General features: G+C 37.3%; 1 protein-coding gene across 1 annotated transcript; it reads right to left on the bottom strand.

Annotated features, from left to right (window-relative positions):
* Window positions 1–10,964: 10,964 nt before the first annotated feature.
* On the bottom strand, window positions 10,965–13,141 carry LOC127103660 (uncharacterized). Its single transcript, XM_051040906.1, has 3 exons — window positions 12,856–13,141; window positions 11,717–12,445; window positions 10,965–11,542 (listed from the first exon to the last, which is right to left on the bottom strand). The coding sequence occupies exons 1-3, from the start codon at window positions 13,139–13,141 to the stop codon at window positions 10,965–10,967; spliced, it is 1,593 nt and encodes a 530-aa protein (XP_050896863.1).
* Window positions 13,142–27,032: the final 13,891 nt, after the last annotated feature.

Genomic DNA, 27,032 nt, shown 5'->3' with positions numbered 1-27,032 from the left:
TGTTTTGGCATTTATTGAGAAAAGATTTTCTGAAACACTTGACACAGTCAATGTTTGTTAAGAAAAGGCGTGAAGTTTGAAACAAGAAGTTTTTTGAAATAGAGAGAAGTTTTAAAAATTGAAGAAGTGGGAAGGAGAAGAAGAGACTATCCTAAAACATAAAGTAAATGACATGAAATAAAATGTCTCATTGTAAGGTAGCCCAAGAGAAAGTTTATGTGTGTACAAGTGTATTAACCACAAGATGGAGCAAGCATTTGACATTGGTCAAAACAAGCATTCATTTTCCTTTGGATTGAGTCACAAGATAAAGTACATAAACAAATTAATATCAAAAGATCCAAATGAATAACATTGTCATGAATCCACAAAGAAACATACAAGTCTTGAATTGAAGATCGAAGGGTCCCGAGGGATCACAATGTATCAGATGAATCAAGGTGTCAGATAAACTTCAAGCAAGGAGAAAGCACTAAGTCCTAAGGTCCAAAGTCCAAGATACTCCTCAAGCAAGGGATAATAGCATAAAGTTCATAAGATCATATTAAAGTTTATAGGGTCTTAGCCATTTTTATCATATTTTTGTTCTTTTGCAATAAGAAGACAATAAGAAACATAAAGTGAAAGGCAAGAACATAAATGACATGAATGAAAAAAAAATACATAAATGTAAGGAACATAAAAGTAAAGTTAGGTGTTATATGTTAGATGTTAGTGATCATGAGGCAAATAATGTATGTAGCAATCATGTTAGAGTGTTAATACAACAACAAACTCTCAATGCATGAAGCACAATAGTTTTAAAACTCAGAGAAGAAAGAAGAGAACAAGAGACAAGATGAAAGCAAACTCAAGTGTTTGACTTAGGATCTATTATCAAACAAGTCAAAGGATCCAAACATATGACACGACTTAGGGATCATCTATCATTAACTCAAAGTGCCAAAAATATAATCAAATGATCATCTATCAACATTTTAAATTAGAGAAGATTGAATTAACCTAAGAGTCCATTTATGGATGACTTGAAATGTAGAAGCATTGATCAACCAAGTCAACAACTCAAGCTCAAACATCAAGTTGTACAAAAATTAATCAAAAGTTGGATCTTAAAATGTTTGAAAACATAAAATAAATGGTTGGAAAAATTAGAGAAAGTCAAGAAAATACAAGTAAGTAGATCTCAAAATATTTGAAAATGGTTGAAAATAAAAATAAAAAGAAAAATGAGACAAAAATATAAATAAATGCAAAAAATATTTTTAAAAATATGAAAGAAAAAAAATATGTATGTGATGCAAAATATTTTTAGAGACATTGTATAAAAAAATTGGATAAAAAATGTTTAAAGATGAGAGAGAAATTATTTTGGAAATAAAAGGATAAAAAAATAAAAGAAAAATAAATTAGGGCGCCAACGGCTGCTAAGATTCCAAAAAAGCATGTGGAAGGATCTGATTGGCTGGATTCAAACATTTGGCATCAATAGGGGTGTACGCGGGTTGGGTTGGACCGGGTTTGGCCTAACCCGTTACCAACCCGTTCAAACTTCAATGGGTTGGGTCCGTCGTCCAACCCGCAATTTCATTGTCAAAACCGACCCGAACCAACTCGTTCATTAATGGGTTGGGTTCGCGGGTTGTGTTTCAAATACAAAATATATTTTTTTATGATACTTTTTGTCGGTTTTAAAAAAAATATAACACAACTCAATACAATCATACTAATTTATAACACTCAAATTCAATGAAACACATCATATAATATCTAATAAAATTCATCAACACGACATAACACTTTATAATAGTATAAAGCTCAAAAAGATACGTTATTTCCATAAAATACATAAGTTGGAAATGATACAAAAGAAAATAAGAAAAAATATTTAATCTTATAATTACGTAAACTCATTGGTCTAGTACTATTATTGGTGGAGAATAACTTTTTTTTGAAAAAGTTATAGTTATTAGTGAGATATTAATTTTATATTTTTATTTAAAATAATAATAAAAATAATAAAAAAATTCGAAAGCCACATCAATGGGTTGGGTCAACGGGTCTGCGGGTTGCAAAACTCAAACTTGATACCCGAACCAAAACTATACGGGTTGGATTGTGTCGTACCTCAAAAAATGAGAACGACTTCGCGAAGCGCAATCGTACGCTCGTGGGATGGACTTAACAGAGTCGACATCGATCTTTATTTATTCCCATAGAGGGAAAGGGAAAATGTCGAATAAAACCCCTAAAGAAGGACAAGGATAAAGTCATCGCAACCAATATCAGGGTTTGGGAGTCGATTACACAGGGGGAAGGTATTAGCACCCTCACGTTCGTTGTATTCAACAAGAACCATTTGGTTAGTTGTATGTGTTAGTGTTTGTTTATAATTTAGGCTTCTCGAGTTATTAAAAGGGTAAAGAAGAGGACAAAAGGTTTATTTTTTATTAGTGGGTCTGACAAGATTTCACAATCCTGCTCTTACGTATCTCAAAAGAGAAGTCAAGGCACGCGTAATTCTAGGTAAAAAAAAGTTTGTTTGTTGGTCAATTTTAGCGAAAGCTATCTTGTATTAATCGACGAAAAACATTGTTTTATCCAAAACAAGTAAGAAGCGTACATTTGCACCACATTGAATGGAATTACAAATCACATTCACACCACTTATCTCAACTCAACAGTTATGGATGAAACATTGTTTTTCATCTACTTAAGACAAAATGTCTTTCGTTTCTGGAAAGGTTTTTTAGGTTGTGCTAAAAGGCAAAAAAAGTTTGAATGAGTTTGATGTATTTTTGGTGATGGCAAGAGCTTGGATTAGCGAGATATCCATCTCGAATCCTAGTCTCAGGAGTTCGTGGTATTCACCCCGTTCTGTTTCCATCTTTATTAAAAAAAGTGTTTTAAATATTTTTATGTATTTCTTGAAATTTGATTGGGAAAATACATTCGATGTTGATCGAGGTTTGTTTATGGTTATATAAAAAAAAGTTGAAGTGATTTTATGGTTTGAAAAATGACTTGAATGTGGATGGTTGATGAATTGAGATAGTGGAAACGGTTTGAAAAGAAAAGTTTCAAATGGGTTAGTTTTGAGATAATTTTGAAAATAACTTGACGCTGGATCAAGCTTTTGACTTGCCTTGCGAAATAATTTTGAAAATGATTTTGGGTAAGTGATTAGAAATGAATTGAAATCGATGATTAAATAGGATGTATACAAATGGTAATACGAAAGGTGCGAATTGGATCGCGAAGGGATGTGAATTCAAATGTAACAACATGAACTCAAGCATAAGGCGTAAATCAAACACCACAAGATCCGAATATATATACAAGCATTCAACAATGATTAAAAAATTAATTAAAAAAGTACAAGAGCATACACAATATTTACATCACACATCCACAAAAAATGAATCGAAAAAGTAAAGCGAAAAGGAAAGTGCACAGATTAAAATCATGACACAAAGACGCGAATCAAAGTCGCGTACGCGAAGACGTGCAAAGCTACCACAAAAAATTAAATCGGACCTAAAGATATTGGATCGTTGAAAAATTAGCACAAATCGAAATAGCAAATTGCTAACGCGTAAGCGATCATCGCAAGTCGAATCAATAAATAATAATATAACAAAAATCAAATTAAAGCACAAAATTGTAAGTTGAAACGCGAATTGGTAAGCGCACAAAGAGCGGATTGTCGCTATCCTAAACCATCAAACGCGTGTAAAATCGAAATACAACAATAAACGAATATAGAACCGCACATAAACCAATAAAAATCAATTGTTAACTTGCTACACTTAACATGATCACCACAATATGGATCAAAATTGTGCGGATCTAAATTTATCAATATGAAATGCGAAGCGACAATGAAATAAAACGTATTAAAACAAAAAAAGTCTAAAAATATTGTTAACACAAGAATGCGATCATCGCAACTGGATCGAACGAACACAAATGTCACGTATAATGCACATCAATATGCAAACAACATATCGACATAATTCGATTCGAATAATCCAATAAAAACTAAAAAAGAAAAAAATGAAGAACAGATGTACACGTACTATACAATTATGCATAAGTAACCAAATCATTAGAACAAATTTTTTAAAGAAACAAAAGAATATTTCGGTAAAGTAATAGTTACCACGACGAAACCGACACGTTTCCGTTTTATGAGATTAACTTCTCTCTTTTATTTTTTTTGAAAAAAATTGGAACTAATGGATTCCTATCTCACAACACAGTCGCATCTGTTTTTTTTTCTCCCTCTCATCTCAGCATCACTACTATATATACATATTATTTTAGGATTTTTTAATAATTTTGAAAATCCACAAATGCCCTTGGTGCTCATTTTAGAAACAAAATTAAATAGTATTAACTAAAACTAAATAAAATTAAATATTAAAAAATAACTAAAATAAAAATATAATAAAACACCAATAATTCTATTTAATTTTTCTAAACACTCTGAAAAAAATGCAAAAATAAAAGCCTCTAAATAAAAAAAAAAGTCAGGCGCAAAAATGCCTGAAAAAATAAATTGACCGCACCAAAATGATCAACGTGAAATAAACTTCTCAAAAATATACAACGTTTGATTTAATTTTGAAATAAATTTGTAGCGGTTAACCAGCCCAAACTGATCAAAATGCGACCAAAACAAGTTAAAAAAATAAAACGAGCACGCTAGGTTAAACTACGTCAAACATAGATTAATATAATTGACGTTTGCAAGCTCGATTTTGAAATTTTCCGTCCACTGATTTTACGCACAATTGACATTCAGTTTGACTGACCTGTCTGTAAATCCGAGAAATTATTCTGACTGACAATTTGGACATTATGCATGTTATGATATACATATGATGTTAATGATTCGATGAATGCATTGATTCGGCGATTCATGGTCAAAATTGGGGTATGACAGTTGCCCCTATTTAAATAGATTTACCAAATGATATGAGCGATGACGATCCTCATAATATCCTGGTGAAAGATATTTAAATACAGAAGACTCAAATTTTGTCCCGGAATGCCGATGACAAGATATGGTATGCATGCATGAATGATTTTTTTTGTTTGACAGGGTTATGATGTGAGATGAACCTTAACATGATTTTTGTTATGATAGATGATGAACAGATCTGTGGGGAATGATGGAGATACAATGGTGGTGATTCACAGGAAATGTCAAAGGCAATGGATGAGGACTCACTGGGGATGACAAAATGCTGGGAAAAGGATACTAGGGAATATTCAAAGTATGTTTTATCAATAGGTTCAGACATGACCTGACACTTTAGAATATATTTGACAGTCTTGCATAAGAAATCCATCCAATTGGAGATTTAGGAGATTCCTAATAGGGAATTTATCCAAGATGACAATAAATTGGAGTCTTCTTACTAGAAGATCACCCAAACAACCAGGCGTTGGAATTTTCTTACTAGAAAATCATCCGCATAAAACGTTGGAATTTTCTTATCAGAAAATCATCCATACAAAACAAGATTAGGAGTCTTCTTGCGAGAAGATCATCCATGTAAAAAGATAAGACGATCTTTTATGAAGAAGTCAATTAAGACAAACATCATTGGAGTTTATTTTCTAACTAGAATAACATCCAAGCTTTTGGGAATTCCTTAAAATGAATAGTCAAACATGACTTTCTAGGAACCATCAAGAAAACAGGGTAATCAAACTCTCTGTATAGGCCAACAAAAGTTGGATTTTGACCATAAGTATTGGTTACAACCAATTTCTAACAGATTGGTACCAGTTACAACAGGAGTTTGAAATGATGTTGGTGACAACCAAACTCCAAGCACCAATTATAATTGGATTTGCAAACAGAGTGCCGGTTATGACTGGACTTTTGGAGGATGCCAATAACAATTGGGCTTTGAGGACAGAGTGCCAGTAACAACTAGTCTTTTGGGTCAAAGGACAACAATCGACAATAAGACCTGGGTCAGTGCAAAATAAGCACGGAGTACACTTCAGACCATGCATGATTGGATTTTTCTTTTATGCATGATATATGAATGATCGTGATGTGAAAATGATGACTCTACGTAGACTAGGAGTTGGTGCAGACTCTTTATGGAGATTTTGATTCCTTGACACCAATTACTCAACCAAAATGCCATGTGATGGATGTTGCTAAGGAAAAATTCATCAAGCCTGATAGTTTTTTTTGTCCAATAGATCATTCCAGAAGATTGATAAGTTATGCCCCATGGAGATCTTTGTTACGGTGATCTAGGGGTGCTTCTGCAACCTTGAGACTTTCGAGACAACAAATGATTTCCTTTTAATCTTCCCATATTCCAAAGAAAAAATTATGTTCTTTCAATATGTGTTCAAAAATATTTTCAAGTTCAAAATCTCATTATTAACAAATAAATGGCATTTTGCATAATAGAGAAAAAACACGGGTGACAATATTGATATACAAATTTTGTATTTATTCAAGAATGGTAGCGCGCAAATGGCATAACTCCATGGAATATTACAATTTTTTGAAAATGGCAATGGGGAAAGGGTTTACATTGAATCCAAAAACCACTACTAGCCCTAAATAACCATGACTCCACAAAACTTTGCTTCTGAAAAGAGCAGTTGGATTGATCTTCCGCCTTTGGCTCTTCTTGTGTTGATTAGCACTATTTGATGCAGTCTTTGCCTTTAGTCCCTAATTTTTGCCTGGACCGCCCTTTTGGGTTTTCAGTCCACCAGGACGCTCTTTTTTGCCTAAGTCTCCCTTTTAGGTTTTCAACTTAGCGAGCTATCATTTTTTTCTGTTTTATCCCTAACTTTTGTCTGGATCGCCCTTTCGGGTTTTCAATCCATCGCGATACCCATTTTTGCCTAAGTCGCCTTTTTAGGTTTTTGAATTAGCAAGTTTTTATTAGGCATAGTATTTTTTGACTACATCAGAGTTCACGGGGTGTGAGAGATCTTCCTCATCCCTAGTTGTAAGAATCGGGGCACCTCCGGAGAAGGCTTTCTTTACAACATATGAGCCTTCATAGTTAAGAGTCCACTTCCCACGTAAATGTTTATGCATGGGAAAAATCTTCTTGAGCACAAGATCTCCTTGTTTGAATTCTCGAAGCCGAACTTTCTTATCAAACACCCTTTTAAGGTGTTTCTGGTATAATTATCCATGGCACATAGTGGTCATACGCTTCTCATCAACGAGGTTCAACTGGTCATATATGTTCTGAACCCATTCAGCTTCTTTCAGCTTGGTTTCCATCAAGATTCTCATAGATGGTATCTCTACTTCGATTGGGAGAACTGCTTCCATCCCATATACTAAAGAGAAAGGGGTTTCCCCTGTTGAAGTACGGACCGAGGTCCGATATCCATGTAGTGCAAAAGGTATAATTTCGTGCCAATCCCTATAAGTTTTCACCATCTTCTGTAGGATCTTCTTGATGTTTTTATTTGCGGCTTCAACAATGCCATTCATCTTTGGACAATATAGGGAAGAGTTATGATGCTCAATCTTGAAGTTCTCGCACAACTCTTTCATTGTTTTGTTGCTCAAATTTGTCCAATCATCTATGATGATCCAGCTTGGAATTCTATAGCGATAAATGATCTCCTTTTTTAGGAAACGAGCAACCACATGTTTTGTTACGTTGGCGTAAGAAGCGACTTCTACCTATTTGGTAAAATAATCAATTGCTACTAGAATGAAGTGGTGATCGTTTGACGCTTTAGGCTCTATGGTGCCAATCATGTCAATGCCCCATATTGAGAAAGGCTAGGGTGATGTTAAGACATTCAGTAACGTTGGCGGCACATGCACTTTATCAACATAAATTTGACACTTGTGACATTTTTTGGCATAGTTGAAACAATCAGACTCCATGGTCAACCAGTAATAACCAGCTCTCAAAATCTTTTTAGCCATGGCATGCCCATTAGCATGAGTCCCAAAAGATCCTTCATGAATCTCTTTGATTAATAGGTATGTTTCGTGTCTATCAACGCATCTGAGCAAAACCATGTCGTAGTTTCTCTTGTATCACACATCATTGCTTAGGAAGAATTTGGATGCTAACTTCCTCAGGGTCTTTTTATCCAGGGTTGTAGCATTTGCTAGATACTCTTGATTTAGCAGGTAGTGTTTGATGTCATGAAACCAAGGTTTTCCATCGGCTTCCTCTTCAACCAATTAACAATAAGTTGGCTCAGTTTTTTGCTTTATTTGGATCAGTGGTGCTTCATTGAGAAATCTAACTTGGTACGTTGAGCCTAACATAGCCAGAGCGTCGGCTACTTGATTTTCTGTCCTTGGGATATGACGGAAAGTGACTTCATCAAAGCATTTTATCAATTCCACGATGTATGCACGATATGGGATCAACTTGGTATCACAGATTTCCCATTCACCTTTGACTTGGTAGATTACCAGGGATGAGTCCCCACACACATCAAGGATCTTGATTCGAAGGTCAATTGCAGCTTCAATACCCAGGATGCACGCCTCGTATTCTGCTATATTGTTTGTGCATTCAAAACACAACCTTGTTGTGAAAGGAGTATATCCACCATTTGGATTCATCAAAATAGCTCCCACACCATGCCCCATGTAATTGGAGGAACCATCAAACATTAGCTTCCACTAAGATCCTGGTTCAGGTCCTTCGCTTGGGCCTGGGATCTCATAATATTTTATAGCCATAGTATCTTCATCAGGGAAGTCAAACTTCAATGACTCATAGTCTTCAACAGGTTGGTGTGCAAGGTAGTCATACAACACACTTCCTTTAATGGCCTTCTAGGTTACGTACTGGATGTCATACTTAGACAACAACATCTGCCAACGGGCAAGTCTTCCAGTTAAAGCATGCTTTTCAAAAATGTACTTTATTGGATCCATCTTGGAAATCAACAAAGTCGTATGACAAATCATATATTTCATGAGACGTTTGACGGCCCACGCTAGAGCGCAACAAGTCTTCTCCAAGAGTGAATATCTAGTTTCACAATCGATAAACTTTTTGCTCAAGTAATATTACCATGCTCCTTTCGGACGGTTTTGTCGTGTTGTCCTAGAACACATCCCATAGACTCTTCAAGCACAATCAAATACATAAATAGCGGCTTCCCTTGAATAGATGGAATCAGGATAGGAGGCCCTTGCAAGTAATTTTTTATCTTCTCAAAAGCTCCTTGACAATTAGGATTCCATTCAACTACTTGATCTTTGCGAAGCAACTTGAAGATGGCCTCACACGTAGCAGTCATATGGGAGATAAACCTGGAGATGTAGTTCAGACGTCCAAGGAAACCTCTGACTTCTTTTTCGGTACATGGAGCAGGCATTTCTTGTATTGCTCTAACTTTCTCTGGATCTACCTCAATTCCTTATTGACTAATGATGAATCCAAGTAATTTTCTGGACCGAACACCAAATGGGCATTTAGCAGGGTTTAAACGTAGTCGGAACTTTCTGAGGCGCTCAAACAGCTTTTGCAAGTGGTTCATATGGTCCTCTTCACTTTGAGATTTAGCGATCATGTCATCGACATAAACCTCAATCTCTTTGTGCATCATATCATGGAAGAGGGTGACCATCGCTCTTTGGTAGGTTGCCCCCGTGTTCTTGAGACCGAAGGGTATGACCTTGTAGCAATACGTTCCCCAAGGGGTAATGAACATGGTCTTTTCCATATCATCAGGATCCATTTTGATCTGATTGTAGCCTGAGAATCCATCCATAAAGGAGAAGACAACAAATTTAGCGGTGTTGTCTACCAGAGTGTCAATGTGTGGTAGAGGGAAGTTGTCCTTTGGACTAGCTTTATTCATATCCCTATAATCGACACACATCTTAACCTTGCCATCCTTTTTTGGTACAGGTACAATATTGGCTACCCATTGAGGATACTTTGAAACTGCTAGGAAACCCACATCAAATTGTCTTTTGACCTCTTCATGAATCTTCAGAGCCATATCCGGTCTTGTTCTTCGGAGTTTCTACTTCACTGGTGGGCACTCTGGTTGAAGTGGTAGCTTGTGCACAACAATATTAGTGTCTAGACCTAGCATATCCTGGTATGACCATGCAAACACATTTGTGAACTCTTGCAACAACTTGACCAATCTTTCTTTGATGCTTGCCCCAAGCGTGGCTCCAATCTTGACCTCTTTCTTCTCTTTCTCTGTGCCAAGATTGATTATTTTCACCGGCTCTTGATGTGGATGGAGGGATTTTGGACTCGTGCTCGAGTAGCCTTGCCATTTCATCGGGGATATCACAATCTTCCTCACCATCTACTTCCGCTTGGTAGATAGGGAACTCAAAGTTATGAGAGAGAGCAAAATCATTGAATTCAATGAATTTATTTATTATTCTGCATGTTTTTGAATGATTGCTTTTTTATTAAAAGTGGAAAAAATGCAAAAGGAAAATGTTTTTTTTGTAGTTTTTGAAAAGATTGCCATTTTCTGAAAAGAAAGCAATAAAATGAACAACAAGAATTTAACAAAATGCTTTTTATTCATCATGATGATTTTGAAAATGAAAAGAGGCCCTACAACATGATCCGTTAGTCTTGGGCAGAGCTAACGATTTAGAAACCAAAGGAAAACAACAATTACTTTGATATAGGAATAACTTCAGGAATCTCGATTGTTTCCCAATTGGTCAAATTTGCTTCACATTGATACACCAGATTTGTTATGTCTTCATCCTCAGTGTCTTCTTCAACTGCATTAACTTGATCTCCATAGACATAGCATGCACTAACGAATACTTCTTGAATTCTTTGCATACGACCCTTTGTAGGGACCGGGGCTCCTTATTTAGAGGATGACTTATACCCCAAACCGAAACGGTCTTTCTTCATGCTGATGTCAATAACTTGTCCCCAACCTTCAGGACTCCCATTCTCAATAGTTGTCTTTGTACTTTTCAAAGATGCAAATTACAGGATGACTTTCTCCACAGATTCCTTCACTTCCACAAAAGTGGCATTGGCTATCTCCAGAGCTTGGAAAGAAGTTTCCAAGGCATCTTCATCAGCCTCGATGTAACGAAAGGAGGAGAGGTGACTAACCATAAGATCTTCTTCACCATAGATAATTACAAGCTTGTTATTGATGACAAAGTTCATTTTCTGATGCAAAGTGGAGGTTACTTCCCCATCGGCATGTATCCAAGGTCGCCCCAATAGGAAACTATAGGCAGGATTGATATCCATGACCTGGAAAGTTATGTTAAATACACATGGACCAATCAGAATTGGTAACTCCACTTCACCAATCACAGTCCTCCGAGACCCATCAAATGCTTTGACAATCAGTGCATTAGGGCTCATTTCTGATCCTTGAAAATCTAATTTGGCAAGTGTGTTCTTCAGTAGAGCATTGAGGGGGGACCTTGTATCCACTAAAACTCTTGCTAAAGTATCCTCTTGGCACTTCACTGACACATGCAAGGCGCAATTGTGATTTTGTTCTTGCTTTGGCAACTCTCCACCATTGAAACTCAGGGTGTTACAAGCTGTGATATTGGCAACCACTTCATCAAACTAGCCAACCGATATATCTTGAGTGATGTGGGCTTACGCTAGCACTTTCAATAATGTATTCCTATGAGCTGGGGAACACATAAGCAAGGACAAAATGGAAATTTTTGATGGCGTCTGGTACAGCTGATCAACTACTTTGTAATCACTCTTTTTAATGATCTTCAAAAATTCAGCATCTTCATTGGATTGAACCATATTTTGCTCCCTAATAAGGACTGCAATTGTAGTTTCTTTGGTTGGTACTTGAGAGGTCACATCAAATTGGGGAGTGTAAATCCGCCCACTACGAGTCATTTGGCTTATCCCTGTGATGTTTGTGACATCGACACCATCAACCTTCAAACTTTTCTCTTGTCTACTCTCTTCAGACTCTTTATCAGTGACAGTTATATCATATTTCCATGGTACTGCCTTAGTACTTTCGTAGGGGAAAGGACTAGGCATGCAGATAACCACGGGTGTTAGGTGATTAACCGGCTGAACAATATCTTTTCTTCTATAGGTTATCTCAATTGGCTCTGGTAAATTGAAAAATGGCTCAATTACAGCTACTTCATCTCTTCTCACGAGGATACTAAATTGTAACACTCCTTGGTTCATCAAGTCTTGGACATATTTTCGTACCATCTCACATCCTCTTGGATGAATGGCACATTCTTCATAATCTTTATGACAAGCACTAACTAAACCAGCTTCTACTAGTCTCGCATAGAACGCTAGCAAAGGAGTATTGATATTTGCAACATCTTTGATCACATTACCATCAGATGCTTCTTCAATTGTATTAACAGTTCCATATGCTGGCAAAGGATTACTCTTGACATTAGGCCATAAGTCTCTGAATGAAAGAATCTTCTTTTCCACCAATTCTCGCACTATATGCTTCAAAGCATAACATTCTTATAAATCATGCCCAGGTGCACCCTCATGGAAAGGGCAATGAGCATTTAGGTTATACCATGGAGACAAAGGATCAGGAGGTGGACCCAAAGGTCTAGGAACCACTAACCCTTTTTTCAATGGAGAAGGATATAACTCAGTATGCATCATTGGAATCAAACTGAAGGGAGGTTTAACACCTTGTCTTCTATTCTGAGTCGGTGCATTCTAACAAGGAGCTTGAGCTTTTGGTTGCTGATATGCTGGGGTTGCAAGCGCTTGTAGATATGAAGGAGCAACCTAAGTAAGTTGATAAATTGGTGTTTGCTGAGCTGGTTGATAAACCGGTACTTGTTGTTGGTTGAAATTTGGCCCAATTGCTGCCACATATGGTTGTTGAACATACTGCACAGGGTATGCTGGTTGTTGTTGAGTGAACTGTCATTGTTGCTTTCTCCATGATTGACTCCTCCCTCGATTGGACGATACATCATTTGTCTCTCCTTCCTTTTTTTCTGAAAATTTTCGGGAAACTTCTTAACATTGTTGTTATTAGAAGTTCCAGCAGCACTGATCATCTTTCCATTCTTCAAACCGAGTTCAACTTTAATGCCTACAGCTACCAAGTCAAAAAAACTTGCAGACACACTGCCCACCATCCTCTCATAGAACATTGGTCGTACATTATCCATAAACTAAACGGCTAATTCTTTTTTTGGCAAAGTTGGTTCAACCTGAGAGGCCATCTCTCTCCAGCATTGTGCATACTCTTTAAATGACTCATTATCTTTTTTAGACATATTCAACAATTCTCTTCTGTTTGGAGCCATATCCATGTTATATTTGTAATGCTTTACGAAAGCATCATACAAGTCTTGGAAACACCGGATATGACTCTGATCGAGGCTTAGGTACAACTTAGAGGGGGTGCCCTTCAAACTGTCTTGAAAGAAGTGGATCATGAGCTTATCGTCTTCAACATGGGCAGCCATTTTTCGGTAGTACATAACAAGATGGCTCTTAGGACATGTATGGCCCTCGTATCTATCAAAGTCAGGAGTCTTGAATTTTGCAGGAATTACAAGACCAGATACTAGGCACATCTCCCTAGCAGCAGCACCAAAGACTTGGTCACCTTCCATTGCCCTTAGTCTCTTATGAAGAGTCTGAAAAATTCTCTTTAATACCCTTTATATCTTCATGCCTTTCTTCTTCTTCATCAAACATTTCTGGAGCATGTTGTTGATCTTCGAAGTAAGGTTGCACACGTGTATGAACAGTCGGAGATGCAAATGTATGAACCATAGGGTGAGCCTCGATGGTTAATGGTTGAGGAACAGTTTGTTAAGTAGATTGCATTACACCGGGGATTACTTCAGGTTGAGGTGTGAATCCATAAGGTAGACCAAAAGGAGGCAATGTAGAAGGTACCATCCTTGCGGGTTGGGGTTCAAGCATTGGACCAGCGATCTCTGAAACGATTGTTATTTATGTCCATCTTGGCTCTGATGACTTGCAGCATCTCCATGATTTGACCCATGCTCCCTCACAGGTCCTCAAGTTCTGAGTTGACTCTTTCCAACTCTTGTTCCTGTTCTGCCATTCTTCGTCGAGCACCGACTCTGGTGTTATACTGGTGTTGAGGACTCAGTGTGAAACTGGAAGAATACGATGGAATGAGCTTTTATTTAAAGAATGACATGGATGCATGTATGGATGCATTTTTTTGCAAAGCTCTTAGTTATCTTTGTTATTTATTTCAGCAATGTTAGGATATTTTATTTGCAAGATTTTCGAATAAAAATAACAATAAAAGAAATCCAGAATGACATTTTTCATTAATTAAAATTCAACATCAAATACAAGTGATTTAAATTCAAATTCAAGTACAAGTGATTCAAATTCGAGTATTGGTGAACTTAATTTCCATCTCAGCCTTTTTGATCGTAGCAAGATCGGTGGTGAGCTCCTTCACTATTCGCTTGCAAAACTTGACAAAGTTAAAAACTTAAGGAGGTGTGTTCTCTGGGCACATGCTTCAATCAACTTCTTGGAGTTTCTCTGGAAGTTCCAGCATGTTGAGGTTAGCAAATCTAGCCAAGTTGACGAATTTGCCATTCCATTCAACATAGAGGTCTTGGAGTTTCTTAATGACACGCTGATCTTCGTCTAGGGCTCCTCTAGCCTCCCTATACACCCCCCTCCAATATACAGAGTCATTCTTCAAGATCACGTAAGCTGCATCACCTTCTTGGTTTTCCAAACCTGCAATCCTTCTATTAGTTTCTCCCAACTGGTACTCAAAGCGGAGACAGTTCTTCTCAGCTCCCTCTTTTTGAAGGACCTCACGAGACAACTTATCTTCGCAATTCTTTAGAGTGTCCCTGAGTTCACAGATTTGAGCTTCATAGTCGAGTTCAGCTTCTCTCTTCTCCACAAGAGACCTCTCCAATATTTTGTCCAACTCTTGAATTTTTAGGTGGGCTTTTTTGAGCTTCTCATTCTTGGTTTTGAACATAGATTTTGTACCTATGAAAATATCATCAAGCTCATCCTTCTTGTTTTTAAATGTTCTTGCTCTCTTGTTGCTAGCTTCAAGGTCTCGATCCTTCTCTTAACGTTCATCCTTCATATTTTCATTTTCCAAAGTGGTTCGATTAAGCTTAAGCCGTAACTCAGAGTTTTCTGATTCAAGATCCTTAATTTTGGCATTAAGCTTTTCAACGTCTTCAGGTAATATATGTTCTGGCTCGGGAACTGGAGGAAAAATAGAAGGATCAAATGAAAATGGGAGCTTAACCACTTGAACTCTTTATCTTACCCAACGAGTGTAAGACTCTTTCACGAGGACATTCCTCTTTCCAAACTCCTTACCCATTCTAACAATTGTTTTCCAGGATTTCTTAATCTTCTTCACAATTGGGTTGTCTGCATCAATGTCATGAAAAATGAAAGGCTTTAATGCTTCAACTTTTGGAGGTCCGATCATGGAGTAACCATGTTACATCAGGGATAACATTGGGTTGTAGTTGATGCAACCCCTGGTCCCTATCAAAAGTACATTAGGAAAGTATCCAATGCTAACAATAATATTCGGGGTCTTCCAATCTCTGATATACCATATGACATGGTTGGCAGTAATGGAAGTTAACTTCTGAGAGGGCTTAAGTGTTTTGGAGGTGTTGGGTCCTTTTTCGGGCATGTGAGATATGAACCAAGCATGCAACAATTGGTAACACAAAAGGGTTCCCCATTTCTTCTCATGACGCTCATGGAGAACGTAGTAGATATCAGCTAGGAGAAAAGGTACTGGATTACCAGAGAGGAAGATTCTTACGACTACATGATCCATGAAACCGTCAGGATTCGAAAACAACATTATCCCATAAACCAATAGGGCTAGTACGGCATGGAATGCTTTCCTTTTTCCATCTTTCTCCAACTTCACAGCTTGTTCTTCCAAAAACCATTGAAGACTCCCTTCTTATCCCAATTACTTATAGCCAATTGGATCTCTAGACCCAAAACTGAAGCTATTCTCTTGGCAGTGATACATTCATCAAACTTGGGAAATGGATCATGGTCCCTCAAATTTCGGCCCACAATTATCTCAAACTCTTCCAAAGTAGGAGCTAATTGGAAGTCATAAAAGGTGAAACAACATAGAGGTGGGTCGTAGAATTGAGCTATAGTCACAGTTGTCATTGGTTCCATCTTTTCATTCAAAATACTTAGGATCCTCCCATAATCTTCCACGAATTCAGTGAGCTTGATCACTTTAACACTCAACTTCTTCAAACTGTCAAGGTCCACTTTCTTGTACTTGAATTGAAAGGTGTTTCTTCTTTCAGGATTCGTTTTCTCTTACAAATGACTTAGATCCCTGAAACAAATGGAAGACGACTAAGAGCTTTGCTTTATATGCATATGCAATGAATGTAGATGAAATGCAATGTTTTTTTATAGAGGTTCAAAGGATCGAGCTAACGAATGAATCTGATTACTTTCCAAGACAGGTTCTCACCAAGTATGATCTAAGGCTTTTATAAAGGACCCCAGAGTCATGGATCCACAAGAATGTTTGACGCTTATAGTAAATTCTTGATGCGCATCAACTATTTCAAGGGAATCTATTCTAGGTGAGGTTTTTGTATCGATCCTAACGAGGCATTCACCTTGCGAATCCATACTACGTAACCAAGGACTTCGGTTCTAGACATGGTTCTCAGAGTCATGGATTCATAAGTATGTTTGACGCTTACAACAAATTCTTGTCATGCACCAACTCCTTCGTGAGAATCTATTCTGAGTGAGGTTTTCGTATTGATCCTAACGGGGTATTCACCTCGCGAATCCATACTACGCAACCATCATTCTTAGTTGGCCAAAAAGGTTCAATGTTCTAAAAGGTCCTTAGAGTCATGAACCCCTTTAAAAATATCGAAGCTGACGAGGTATTCACCCTGCGCAACAACATTTTCAAAAGGATCTACTCTAAGTGAGGTTCTCATGCCGACCCTTACGAGGTATTCACCTCGCGAGTCCGCATTACTCAACCATCGTCCTATCTTATGTTTCCACTCAAGACTCGGGTAGAAAGTCTCTACCTCAAGGTTTTGCAATCAGATATCCAAGTACCAATGATCCAATAAAGCCATATAGCAATATAACAATAATGAAAGCATAAGGTAAAGAAAATCCATATAAGTAAACAAACATAAGCACATACAATAACCTAACTAGGCCTGACTCACTTAGGGATGGGAGTTTCCCCAGCAGAGTCGCCATCTATCATACCTCAAAAAGTGAGAACGACCTCGCAAATCGCAATCATACACTCACGTGATGGACTTAACAAAGTCGACATCGATCTTTATTTATTCTCATAGAGGGAAAGGGAAAATGTCGAGTAAAACCCCTAAAGAAGGACAAGGATAAAGTCATTGCAACCAATATCAGGGTTCGGGAGTCGGTTACGCAGGGGGAAGGTATTAGCACCCCTCACGTCCGTTGTATTCAACGGGAAGCGTTTGGTTAGTTGTACGTGTTAGTATTTGTTTATAATTTAGGCTTCTCGAGTTAAAAAAAGGGTAAAGAATAAGGAAAAAGGTTTATTTTTTATTAGTGGGTCTGACAAGATTTCACAATCCTGCTCTTACGTATCTCAAAAGAGAAGTCAAATCACACGTAGTTCTGGGTAAAAAGTTTGTTTGTTAGTCAATTTTAGCGAAAGCTATCTTGTATTAATCGACGAAAAACATTGTTTTACCGAAAACAAGTAAGAAGCGGACATTTGCACCACATTGAATGGATTTACAAATCACATTCACGCCACTTATCTCAACTCAATAGTTGTGGATGAAACATTGTTTTTTATCTGCTTAAGACAAAATGTCTTTCGTTTCTGGAAAGGTTTTTTAGGTTGTGCTAAAAGGTAAAAAAAGTTTGAATGAGTTTGATGTATTTTTGGCGATGGCAAGAGCTTGAATTAGCGAGATATCCATCTCAAATCCTAGTCTCAGAAGTTCGTGGTATTGACGCCGTTCCGTTTCCATCTTTATTAAAAAAAGTGTTTTGAGTATTTTTATGTATTTCTTGAAATTTGATTGGGAAAATACATTCGATGTTGTTCGAGGTTTGTTTATGGTTATATAAAAAAAATTGAAGTGATTTTATGGTTTGAAAAATGATTTGAATCTGGATGGTTGATGAATTGAGATAGTGGAAACGATTTGAAAAGAAAAGTTTCAAATGGGTTGGTTTTGAGATAGTTTTAAAAATAACTTGATGTTGGATCAAGCTTTTGACTTGCCTTGCGAAATTATTTTGAAAATGATTTTGGGTAAGTGATTAGAAATGAATTGAAATCGATGATTAAATATGATGGATACAAATGGTAACGCGAAAGGTGCGAATTGGATCGCGAAGGGATGTGAATTCAAATGTAAAGACATGAACTCAAGCACAAGGCGTAAATCAAACACCGCTGTAAGACCCCAATTTTGACCCTAAGATCCCTCATGCAATTTCATCATATGCATTAGCATTGGGATCATACCTTGGTATCCTCCTTACCCCTCTTTCATTGGGTTTGTTTTGGGAGAGATCACCAAGCACTATGTGATTGTATCATACTTGTATTTTATCATTTCACTAACCAAAATACCAAAAATATGTCTTTGTATTTGCCTAACTTTTGTAGGTAGGGCATGATCCTCATTGATCTATCAAGTCCACACCTAGGGTTTGAGACCCTCATGGCTAAAAGCACAACCAAGGATTGATTCAAAAGGTTTCAAATCATCATATATTAGTCCCAATTATCTCTACATGTCATATTGATCAAGTATTCTTCAAGAGTTTGGAGGTGATTTGCCTTGGAAACCCTAGTTTGACTGGGTATCTTGAGTAACTTATCCAACAAGCTATCTCGCCAATTGATCAAATTTCTCAAGGGACACTTCAAAATTCATCATATTGTGCATATATGATCCATCATGAGCCTAAAATTCCAAGAGAATTGAAGGTTAGCAAGTTGGTTGATGGTGGTTGGCCAGATGAATTCATCTGATCAAAACTGGGTCTCCCTAGACCCTATCTCCTACACTTTTCACCATATGAAAATGATTCCAAGAGAAAAGTTACTATAAATGACATTCCAAACAACTTTAATGTTGAGACCTAGAGCTAGTTTTGCTTGGAAAATCATTTTCTATGTTGAAACATTTTTGGTCGTTTTGTCTAAACCCTAATTTGAAAGTCAAATTCCCAAGGCCATAACTTGCTCAATTTTTATAAGATGAAAGATTTCCAAGTTGCACAATCAAATTCAAGGTGTCTAATTAAACTTTGATGTTTTGAGTAAGAGCTAATTCAACTTTTATGAGCATGTGATATGAGGATACATTATAGGTCATTTTTGACCTATACCATTGAACAAGTGATTTTCCTCAACTTCAAAAATGCATAGCTCTATCATTCTAAATCCAAATGACATGAAATTGGTGACCATTTTTAAGGTGTTTAAAATAGCTACAACTTTGATGAATACACTTTTCTCATTTGAACCTCACATAAAAAGTTAAGCAAGGTGGAATATTTAGATATATGGCTTGACACTTAGAAATATTTTCAACATGTTGAAATTTCCAAACTTCCACCTTAAAATTCACCACGATCCAAATTCCAAATGAAAAAGGGTCCCACATCGAAATTATTCCCCTTGATCTAAGCTTTCCAAAGAACCCAAGTTCATGCATTTTGGATAAGCATTGCTAGGGTTGCGCATGGCTTTAACAAGTCTGCATGATTGGAAGAAATCGAATGCCAAAAATCACATTTCACATTGCCTTGATATCCAAGCCTCATTTGAACTTCAGAATGATTGTACATGGATCAAATTGGATTGCTTCATGGGCTTGTACATGCCCATGCAAGCTTGTGCATGAAATGTCCAAATTTAGCAATTTTTCAAGTGTGCAAATATCAATCACAATTGCTATAAATACAGGCCCTTGGAGCTCATTTTTGTGAGAGAAATTTTTTATATGCAACTTCCTGATTTGGCAGGAAAGTTATGTGTTTTCATTGTATGCAGTGCACATGGTAATGCAAGATGAATATTGGTTGTTTTCGGATTGACCTCCCTTTTTGAAGGTGAGACTTTCTGGGTACCAATGTTGATTAGATTTGAGTTTATGAAGATGCCAACAAAGTGGGCTTTTTTTTTGGTAGTTGCCAATGTGGATTGGGCTTTGGTTTTGGAGAAAGGTTTTGACTTCCCGACACTCGATCTTTGGATGATGTGATGATTGAAGGATAAATATGGATGCTCTTGGTGCCCCAAGTTTGATCCCTTGCTGATAGACTGCATGTTTGTTCTTGAGAGAACCTAGACTTCTTTGCTTGATATGCCTTGATAGACTGCAACTGATTTAATGAGCGTAGAGACGTAATCAATGTATGATGATTGTGCTCTTTCTCTGCCCCAAGGCTCTTTGTAACTCGTTTGTCCTAGCCTGTAGGGTCTTTGAAGGAATTCTCTTTTGAAAGGAAACCCTGTGAATGATTATACCATGGCCTGAACCAAATTTGCCCGAGTGTATGGGTCTTTTAGTAGTTTGCCCCTGGTTGAGCTTCTGAAAGGCATTGCCCCAGATTGACTGAGTATGTTGTAATAATTTTCCTTATTGGTCCATTGATGCTTGGGGGATTTTTTGACTGACCAATTCATGGTGAATGGATGCCATGCCCCTAAAGCATTGGGTTAGAGTGTGGTCTTGATTCGGGTCAGCACCGACGAATGATCAAGTTCTTCTATGATTGCTCCTTTGAAGTTCCTTGATGTCAAGTACTTACTTGCGATTAAAATTGTTTATTTAATCAATGGTAATTGTAATGCAATATTCATGCAGGTTTGAAAAATAATTTATTGAGGTAATAATGTGTGACGGATGAACCAATAGTTCAAACACATTGCTGATTTAGCTAGTGTGTGAAAGATACAGTGAGAATATGATGCCAATACAGATGATTAGAAAATATCTAGGAGTCAGTTTACGCAACCTTGCTGTAGTATGCTTTCAGAATAAACCATACCTCAATTAGGTCTTTTAAGGGTTGTAACATGACATGGTTCATGGTTATTGAAACAAAGGATGTAAGGCTCAAATTTTATTTTAACCCACCCATTCTTCACGATGATCTCCAATCCTACGCTCAGTTAATTCAACATACACATTCGTCTTTTTTGGAGGTGTAAGGATTAAGATGGTGATTCAAGGTCTCTTGAAATGGCAGCCACCTTATTTCATTTTTTGGATGTCTATGACCCTTTGGTTTTGGTATGGTGATCACTAAATCTTGTTTTATTTTGTTAAGGGTTTTCATTGCCTCTTTTGACTTTTGTTTTGATCCCTAACTTTTGCCTGGACCGCTTCTTGAAGCTTTGGTCCATCGGGATTGCCCTAATTTTTGCCTAAGTCGCCTCTTTGGGTGTTCGACTTAGCGGGCTCTTTCTTTGATTTTTTTTGGAAAATTGTGGCAGCCAAGTCATTTGTCATTGAAGAACAACCAACATAACTTTTGGATTTTGCAAGGTTCCTTCTACACTTCAGGATGTGTGCGAAGAAGGGCATGTGGTTGATCCTCATATAGGATGTTTCATCTTGTAATTTAAATGCATAATCAAATTAACTAAACACTACCCTTTCCCAAGTTAAGTATAAGGGTTTTATAGATCCGAAAGAAACTCCTACTTCTAGGCTCAAAGTGGTTGACTAGGGATTAAATCCTTATCTCTCCAGTGTTTGGGGATTTGAAACAATGCCTGTACATCATAAGTAGGATTTTATCCGAAAGCATACAGTCAACAATTATGGGTATTTTGTTTTCGTCATCCTCCTTTCAATCTTTGCTAAAAACAATTTGATAAGTGAATGGGAGTAATATTTTTTATATCAATGGAAAAGATGAGTGAATACGAAAGGATTCGTTCAAAACATGCATAATTGTTTCATTAATAATACCATTAAAGGAAACCAACAATACTTGAAAGCAGATAAGTACTTAACATGCAAAGAAAAATACAAATGAAAATGCTAAAATAGTCAAATGATTGCCAGTGCAGAGGAAGCTTTCTCGTGTCTAGTTCACTGCTGGGCTAGCCTCCTTCAGAGTAGTGGTAGCTCTGCTGATCGAGACTAGCATGATAATCATCTTCAGATCTATTCTCGGAAATCTCTTCCACCGTTTGGACTGACGGACCCGCATAGCTAGGCGAAGAAGTATTGTTGACTTGCAAGCTTTGAGGTGCAAAGGAGAACATCTTGGAATCAAGCAGGGTTTGTACCTTACTCTTGAACATTTTGCAATCTTCAATTGAATGCCCTTGTGCCCCAACATGGAAGTCACATCTAGCATTGGCGTGAAAGCCTGATGGATATGGAGGACTTACTGGTTTTAGCTCCTTTGGCACGATCAGGCCTCTCTCAATTAAATACGGAAGTACTTGACTGTATGGCATTGGAAGCGGATCAATGTGTCTCTCTGGCTTTCTTGGCCTTGGTTGAGCGTGTTGACGCTGTCGATGTGGAAAATCCTGCCATTTGTATGGCTGCTAAGTGGAATTTGTCGTTGATATTGGGGACATCCTTGATTTGTGGGATATTGACCATGTGGAGAGAATGATGTCTGGTGTGAAGCTTGTGGAGCTTCCCATACTGCATTTATTTCATCCTCTTCTTCCTTTTGGGAACTGGGAATAGATTCACTATCAACGCTCTGGATATTTAAGGCGTATTGGATTCTTCCACTTTTAAGGCCATGCTCGATGCGTTCTCCTATTGATACTATGTGAGCGAAGTCTGATGCTGCACTGCTAATCATACTTTCAAAGTATGGACTTTGCAAGGTATCCCTGAATAATTCCATCACTTCTTTGTCTAAGAGTGGTGGTTCAACGCGACCTGCTAACTCTCTCCATCTTTGGGCATACCCTCTGAAGGATTCGCTGTTTTCTTTAGATAAGGCCCTCAGCTACATGCGATCGGGAGCTATGTCCAAATTATATTTGTACTGCTTCAAGAAGGCATTAGCTAGGTCCAACCATGATTGAATGTAACTTCTTTATAACTTCATATACCAACTCAATGATGCCCCAGTCAAACTGTCCTGGAAACAGTGAATCATTAGCTTATCATCATGGGCATGAGAGGTCATTTTCCGGCAAAACATCACCAAATGGTGCTTTGGACAGCTATCCCCTTTGTACTTCTCAAATTCTGGTACTTTGAATTTTGGGGGTATAACCAGGCCAGGTACCAAACACATGTCTAAAGAATTCAGTTCAAGAGTATATTTTCCTTCTATGGCCTTGAGTCTTTTCTCTATCACGCGACATCTTTTAGCGATCTCCTCATCTTGTCGTTGTTCAGCATTAACCACTAGGCTTGTTCCATGGGAATATGACACGGAGAATGCAAAGTTGTGATACTCAACAACATCCTGGTAAGAGGAATCCCGAATAATATGACGTTCCTGTACAACAGAGTTATCAACTGGGGTTCGCACAAGCTGAGATTGGGTAGGACCATTTACTGGAGCTGGAATAACATTCTCTACGACTGCAGTCTGCTGAATGTTGTCCTCCCTCTTTTCTAAAGCTATCATAGCCTCCAAAAGTTGGTTTATCTGGTTTTTCATCGAGTCAACATCTCCTCTTAATGCAATGTGACTTTGCTCTAATGGATCCATGGTTTTTCAAGAGCTACTTCAAGTCTGGTATAAGTGTCGAGAAATCAACTGCAGGTGATGAACGAAGGATGGATAAGTTTTTTGTGTATATTTTTTGCGAAAAATGACATGCCATGCGTGATGAATGCAGATGCCATGATATGTGTATGAGTGTAGTGACATATTCAGGATCACAGGTTCAAAGTGTTCTTAGATGGATCAGCATAACGGGTAAACGACAGGTATCTCTGATTAATGGAACCCCATGGGTAGGCTCTACAGTTGGTAGGTTCATAGAGTCACGGATATTTCTTGAGAACGTCACCGCCGTGATGAAGACTCGTCGGACAATAATATCCTTAAGAAGATCTCGTCTAGGTGACGTCTTCGTATTGTCCCAACATGGAAAACTCCATGGGGATTCTACTACACAACTCTCGAGTCCAAGGTTCTAACAAGGTTCTCAGAGTCATAGATCGAGGTTGGAAATATTACTGTAAGGTAGTAATACGCCCAAGGGATCTCATCTGATTGGGGCTTTCGTATTAACCCAATAAGTCTGAGACTTTTCAGGTAAATACTACATAACCGCCGGATATGATGGGTTAAAAGGTCCCTAGAGTCATTGATCCAACTTGAGAATACTATCGTCATGACGAAGACTCGTCGGGCAATAATATCTCAAGAGAATCTCCTCTAGGTGGGGCCTTCGTATCTTCCCAACAAGGAAGACTCCTTGTGGGCGTTCACTACGCGACCACCAACTTAGTCTTATGGTTTTTCTCAGGCTCAGGTGGAGAGCCTATCTCACAAAGTACCACCAACCAGAGAACCCCAATAATACATAGCCAATAAAACACCAGACAATAATTATGACAGAATAATAATAACAGAATAAATAACAAACAAATAAACAAGATTAACACACAATACATCAACTGAACTAAATTAGGCTTCACTCTCTCTTGCTTGGAGCCTATCCCCAGCAGAGTCGCCATCTGTCGCATCTCGAAAAATACGATCCCTCGCGATGGACGTGGAAAAAAAATGTTGTTCGAACAGAGTCTCCACCGAACTTTATTTATCCCAATGAAGGAATAGGAAAATATCGATAAAACCTTTGGAAATATGGAATAATGGTCGTCGCAACCATATTCGGGTTCGGGAGTTGATTACGCAAGGAGAAGGTATTAGCACCCCTCACGTCCGTTGTACTCAACGAGAACCTTTTAGTTCAATTTTGCGATTTGAGTGTTAATTTATGTTGTTTGTTATCTTCGGGTCATAAATATATTGAAAATAGAAATTGATGGGAACCTCAGAAAAGGAAAGGGGAGGTTTTTTATTAGTGTGCTCGCCAAGATCTCGCAATCTCGTGCTTACGTATCCTTATAGTGCAATAAGGAAATCAGAGCATTCGTAGTTCGAGGAACTACGGTTGGTTGGTATCTTTTATCGAACAACTATTTAGATCGCGTTCTAAAGGCTAAACGTTGGCTTGTCTACTCTCGGCGGAGGCTTAGGCACTAGTTTGTTGTGCGCACTAAAAAGGATTAAACAGTGTTCTTTCTGAAAAGAGTTTTGGTCACACGGGGTGACAAGTTGACTTAATATGTTTGATGTTTAGTTTGATTGGTTTTGATCGCACGAGGGCGAGGAAAGGATATGTTTGATGTGTTAAGGTACTTTGGTTGGATGACGATTACTTGGATAGTCGAGTAAGATAACTTGTATCCTAATGTTCGGGAAATGAAATAGAAGACTTTAGACCACCTCCCTTTTCATCTTTAATTGTAAAAGGAGTTTGATAATAGTTAAGGTGTTTGAACGGATGACGAATACTCGGATAGTCGAGTAAGACAACTCGTATCCTAATAACCGGGAAAGGGAATAGAAGACTCTAAACCACTTTCTGTTTCATCTGAGTAATTATGAAAATAGGTTTATGTATGGTTGGTATTTTTAGAATAAACAACAAGTACTTAAATGACTGAGTAAGACAACTCATATCCAAGTCTTTGAGAAGAGGAGTTGAAAGCTCAAAAAACCATCTCCTTTTTCGTATAGTTCGTTAAGAAAATGATTTGATTAAGATGTATGTTTATAGAAAAATGATAATTGTTTGACTGACCGAGTAAGAGAACTCGTATTCAAACAATTGGGGAGAGAAGTTGAAAACTCAAAGTCATCTCCCTTTTCATTTCGTTATTATGAAAGTAGTTTGGTTTAATCGGGGTTTGGAAGTTTGAAGAGGAACGATAATCATTTGACTAACCAAGTAAGAGAACTTGTATTCAAATAATCGAGGAGAAAAATTGAAGACTCAAGGTCATCTCCCTTATTATAAAATGATTCGATTTGTTTGTGCTTAGGTGGATAGAAGTGACGACTATTTGACTAACCGAGTAAGAGAACTCGTATTCAAATAATCGAGGAGAGGAGTTGAAAACTCAAAACCATCCCCCTTTTTATTTCTAAGTGAAATGGTATTTGATAGTGATTGGGTATTTTGATTTGGTTTGAATAAAAATACTCGATGTTGGATCGAGGCTTTGAATTTGTGTTTATGAATGAAATGATTTTTTTTAGTGAATCGATCATCTAATCGATTATATAAATAACCGAATAGGTCTCATTGTAAGGAAGCCCAAGAGTAAGCTATGTGAGGTTGATGGCGATGCTAAGAGCAATCGACTTACGAAGGTGTGGGAGATGGGCTCGATTGAATCGAGAATTGAGTTTTTACAAATGGTTTAATGATTTGATGATGAAATGGTTTAGCAAATGATTATGACATAAGTCGATTAATTTTTTAATTAACAAAATCAATTGATTAAAATTTAATTAAACCAACAAATATAATAAAAATTAATTATCAAAATTATTTGATTAAATCAAATATTAAAGATAATTGAATTTAATCATAAAAACTTAACTAATTTAAACAAACTTTAATTAATTAATTAATCTGATTAAAACTAAGTCGACTTTAAAAATAATTGAAGCAAATTAACATACAATGTGCTCAAACGGGTTTATACACAACGACAATGGAATCAAAATGTCGTATGTAATGGACTGAAACATGGCGAAATCGTATTAATATATCAAATGAAATCTTGTCGGCATAACATCATGTAATTGTTGCATCCGCGGATTAGAACTTTGGTTAACGGTGTGATTAAGTTAAAAAGCAACAATTCATCATTATTTATAAGATTTACAATATGTTACTATAATTTTGGTTAACGGTGTGATTAAGTTAAAAAGCAACAATTTATCACTATTTATAAGATTTACAATATGTTACTATAATCGACACCGCGACATAGTCAGACCGACATCTATAGA

The sequence above is a fragment of the Lathyrus oleraceus genome, chromosome 7 (assembly GCF_024323335.1).
Source record: "Lathyrus oleraceus cultivar Zhongwan6 chromosome 7, CAAS_Psat_ZW6_1.0, whole genome shotgun sequence".
Lineage (NCBI taxonomy): Eukaryota > Viridiplantae > Streptophyta > Magnoliopsida > Fabales > Fabaceae > Lathyrus > Lathyrus oleraceus.
The sequence above is the reverse complement of the archived record's forward strand: the minus strand, read 5'-3'. Positions and strand labels throughout refer to the sequence as shown.

What these genes read in the sequence shown, in the direction of transcription:
- LOC127103660 (XM_051040906.1), bottom strand. Translation starts at nt 13,141, where the DNA reads ATGGATAATGTACGACCAATGTTCTATGAGAGGATGGTGGGCAGTGTG. An exon ending in CAACCAGCATACCCTGTGCA is followed by an intron (nt 12,446 to 12,855) that starts GTATGTTCAACA and finishes TGAAGCATATAG; the next exon opens with TGCGAGAATTGGTGGAAAAG. An exon ending in TTTGAAGATCATTAAAAAGA is followed by an intron (nt 11,543 to 11,716) that starts GTGATTACAAAG and finishes CCAATATCACAG; the next exon opens with CTTGTAACACCCTGAGTTTC.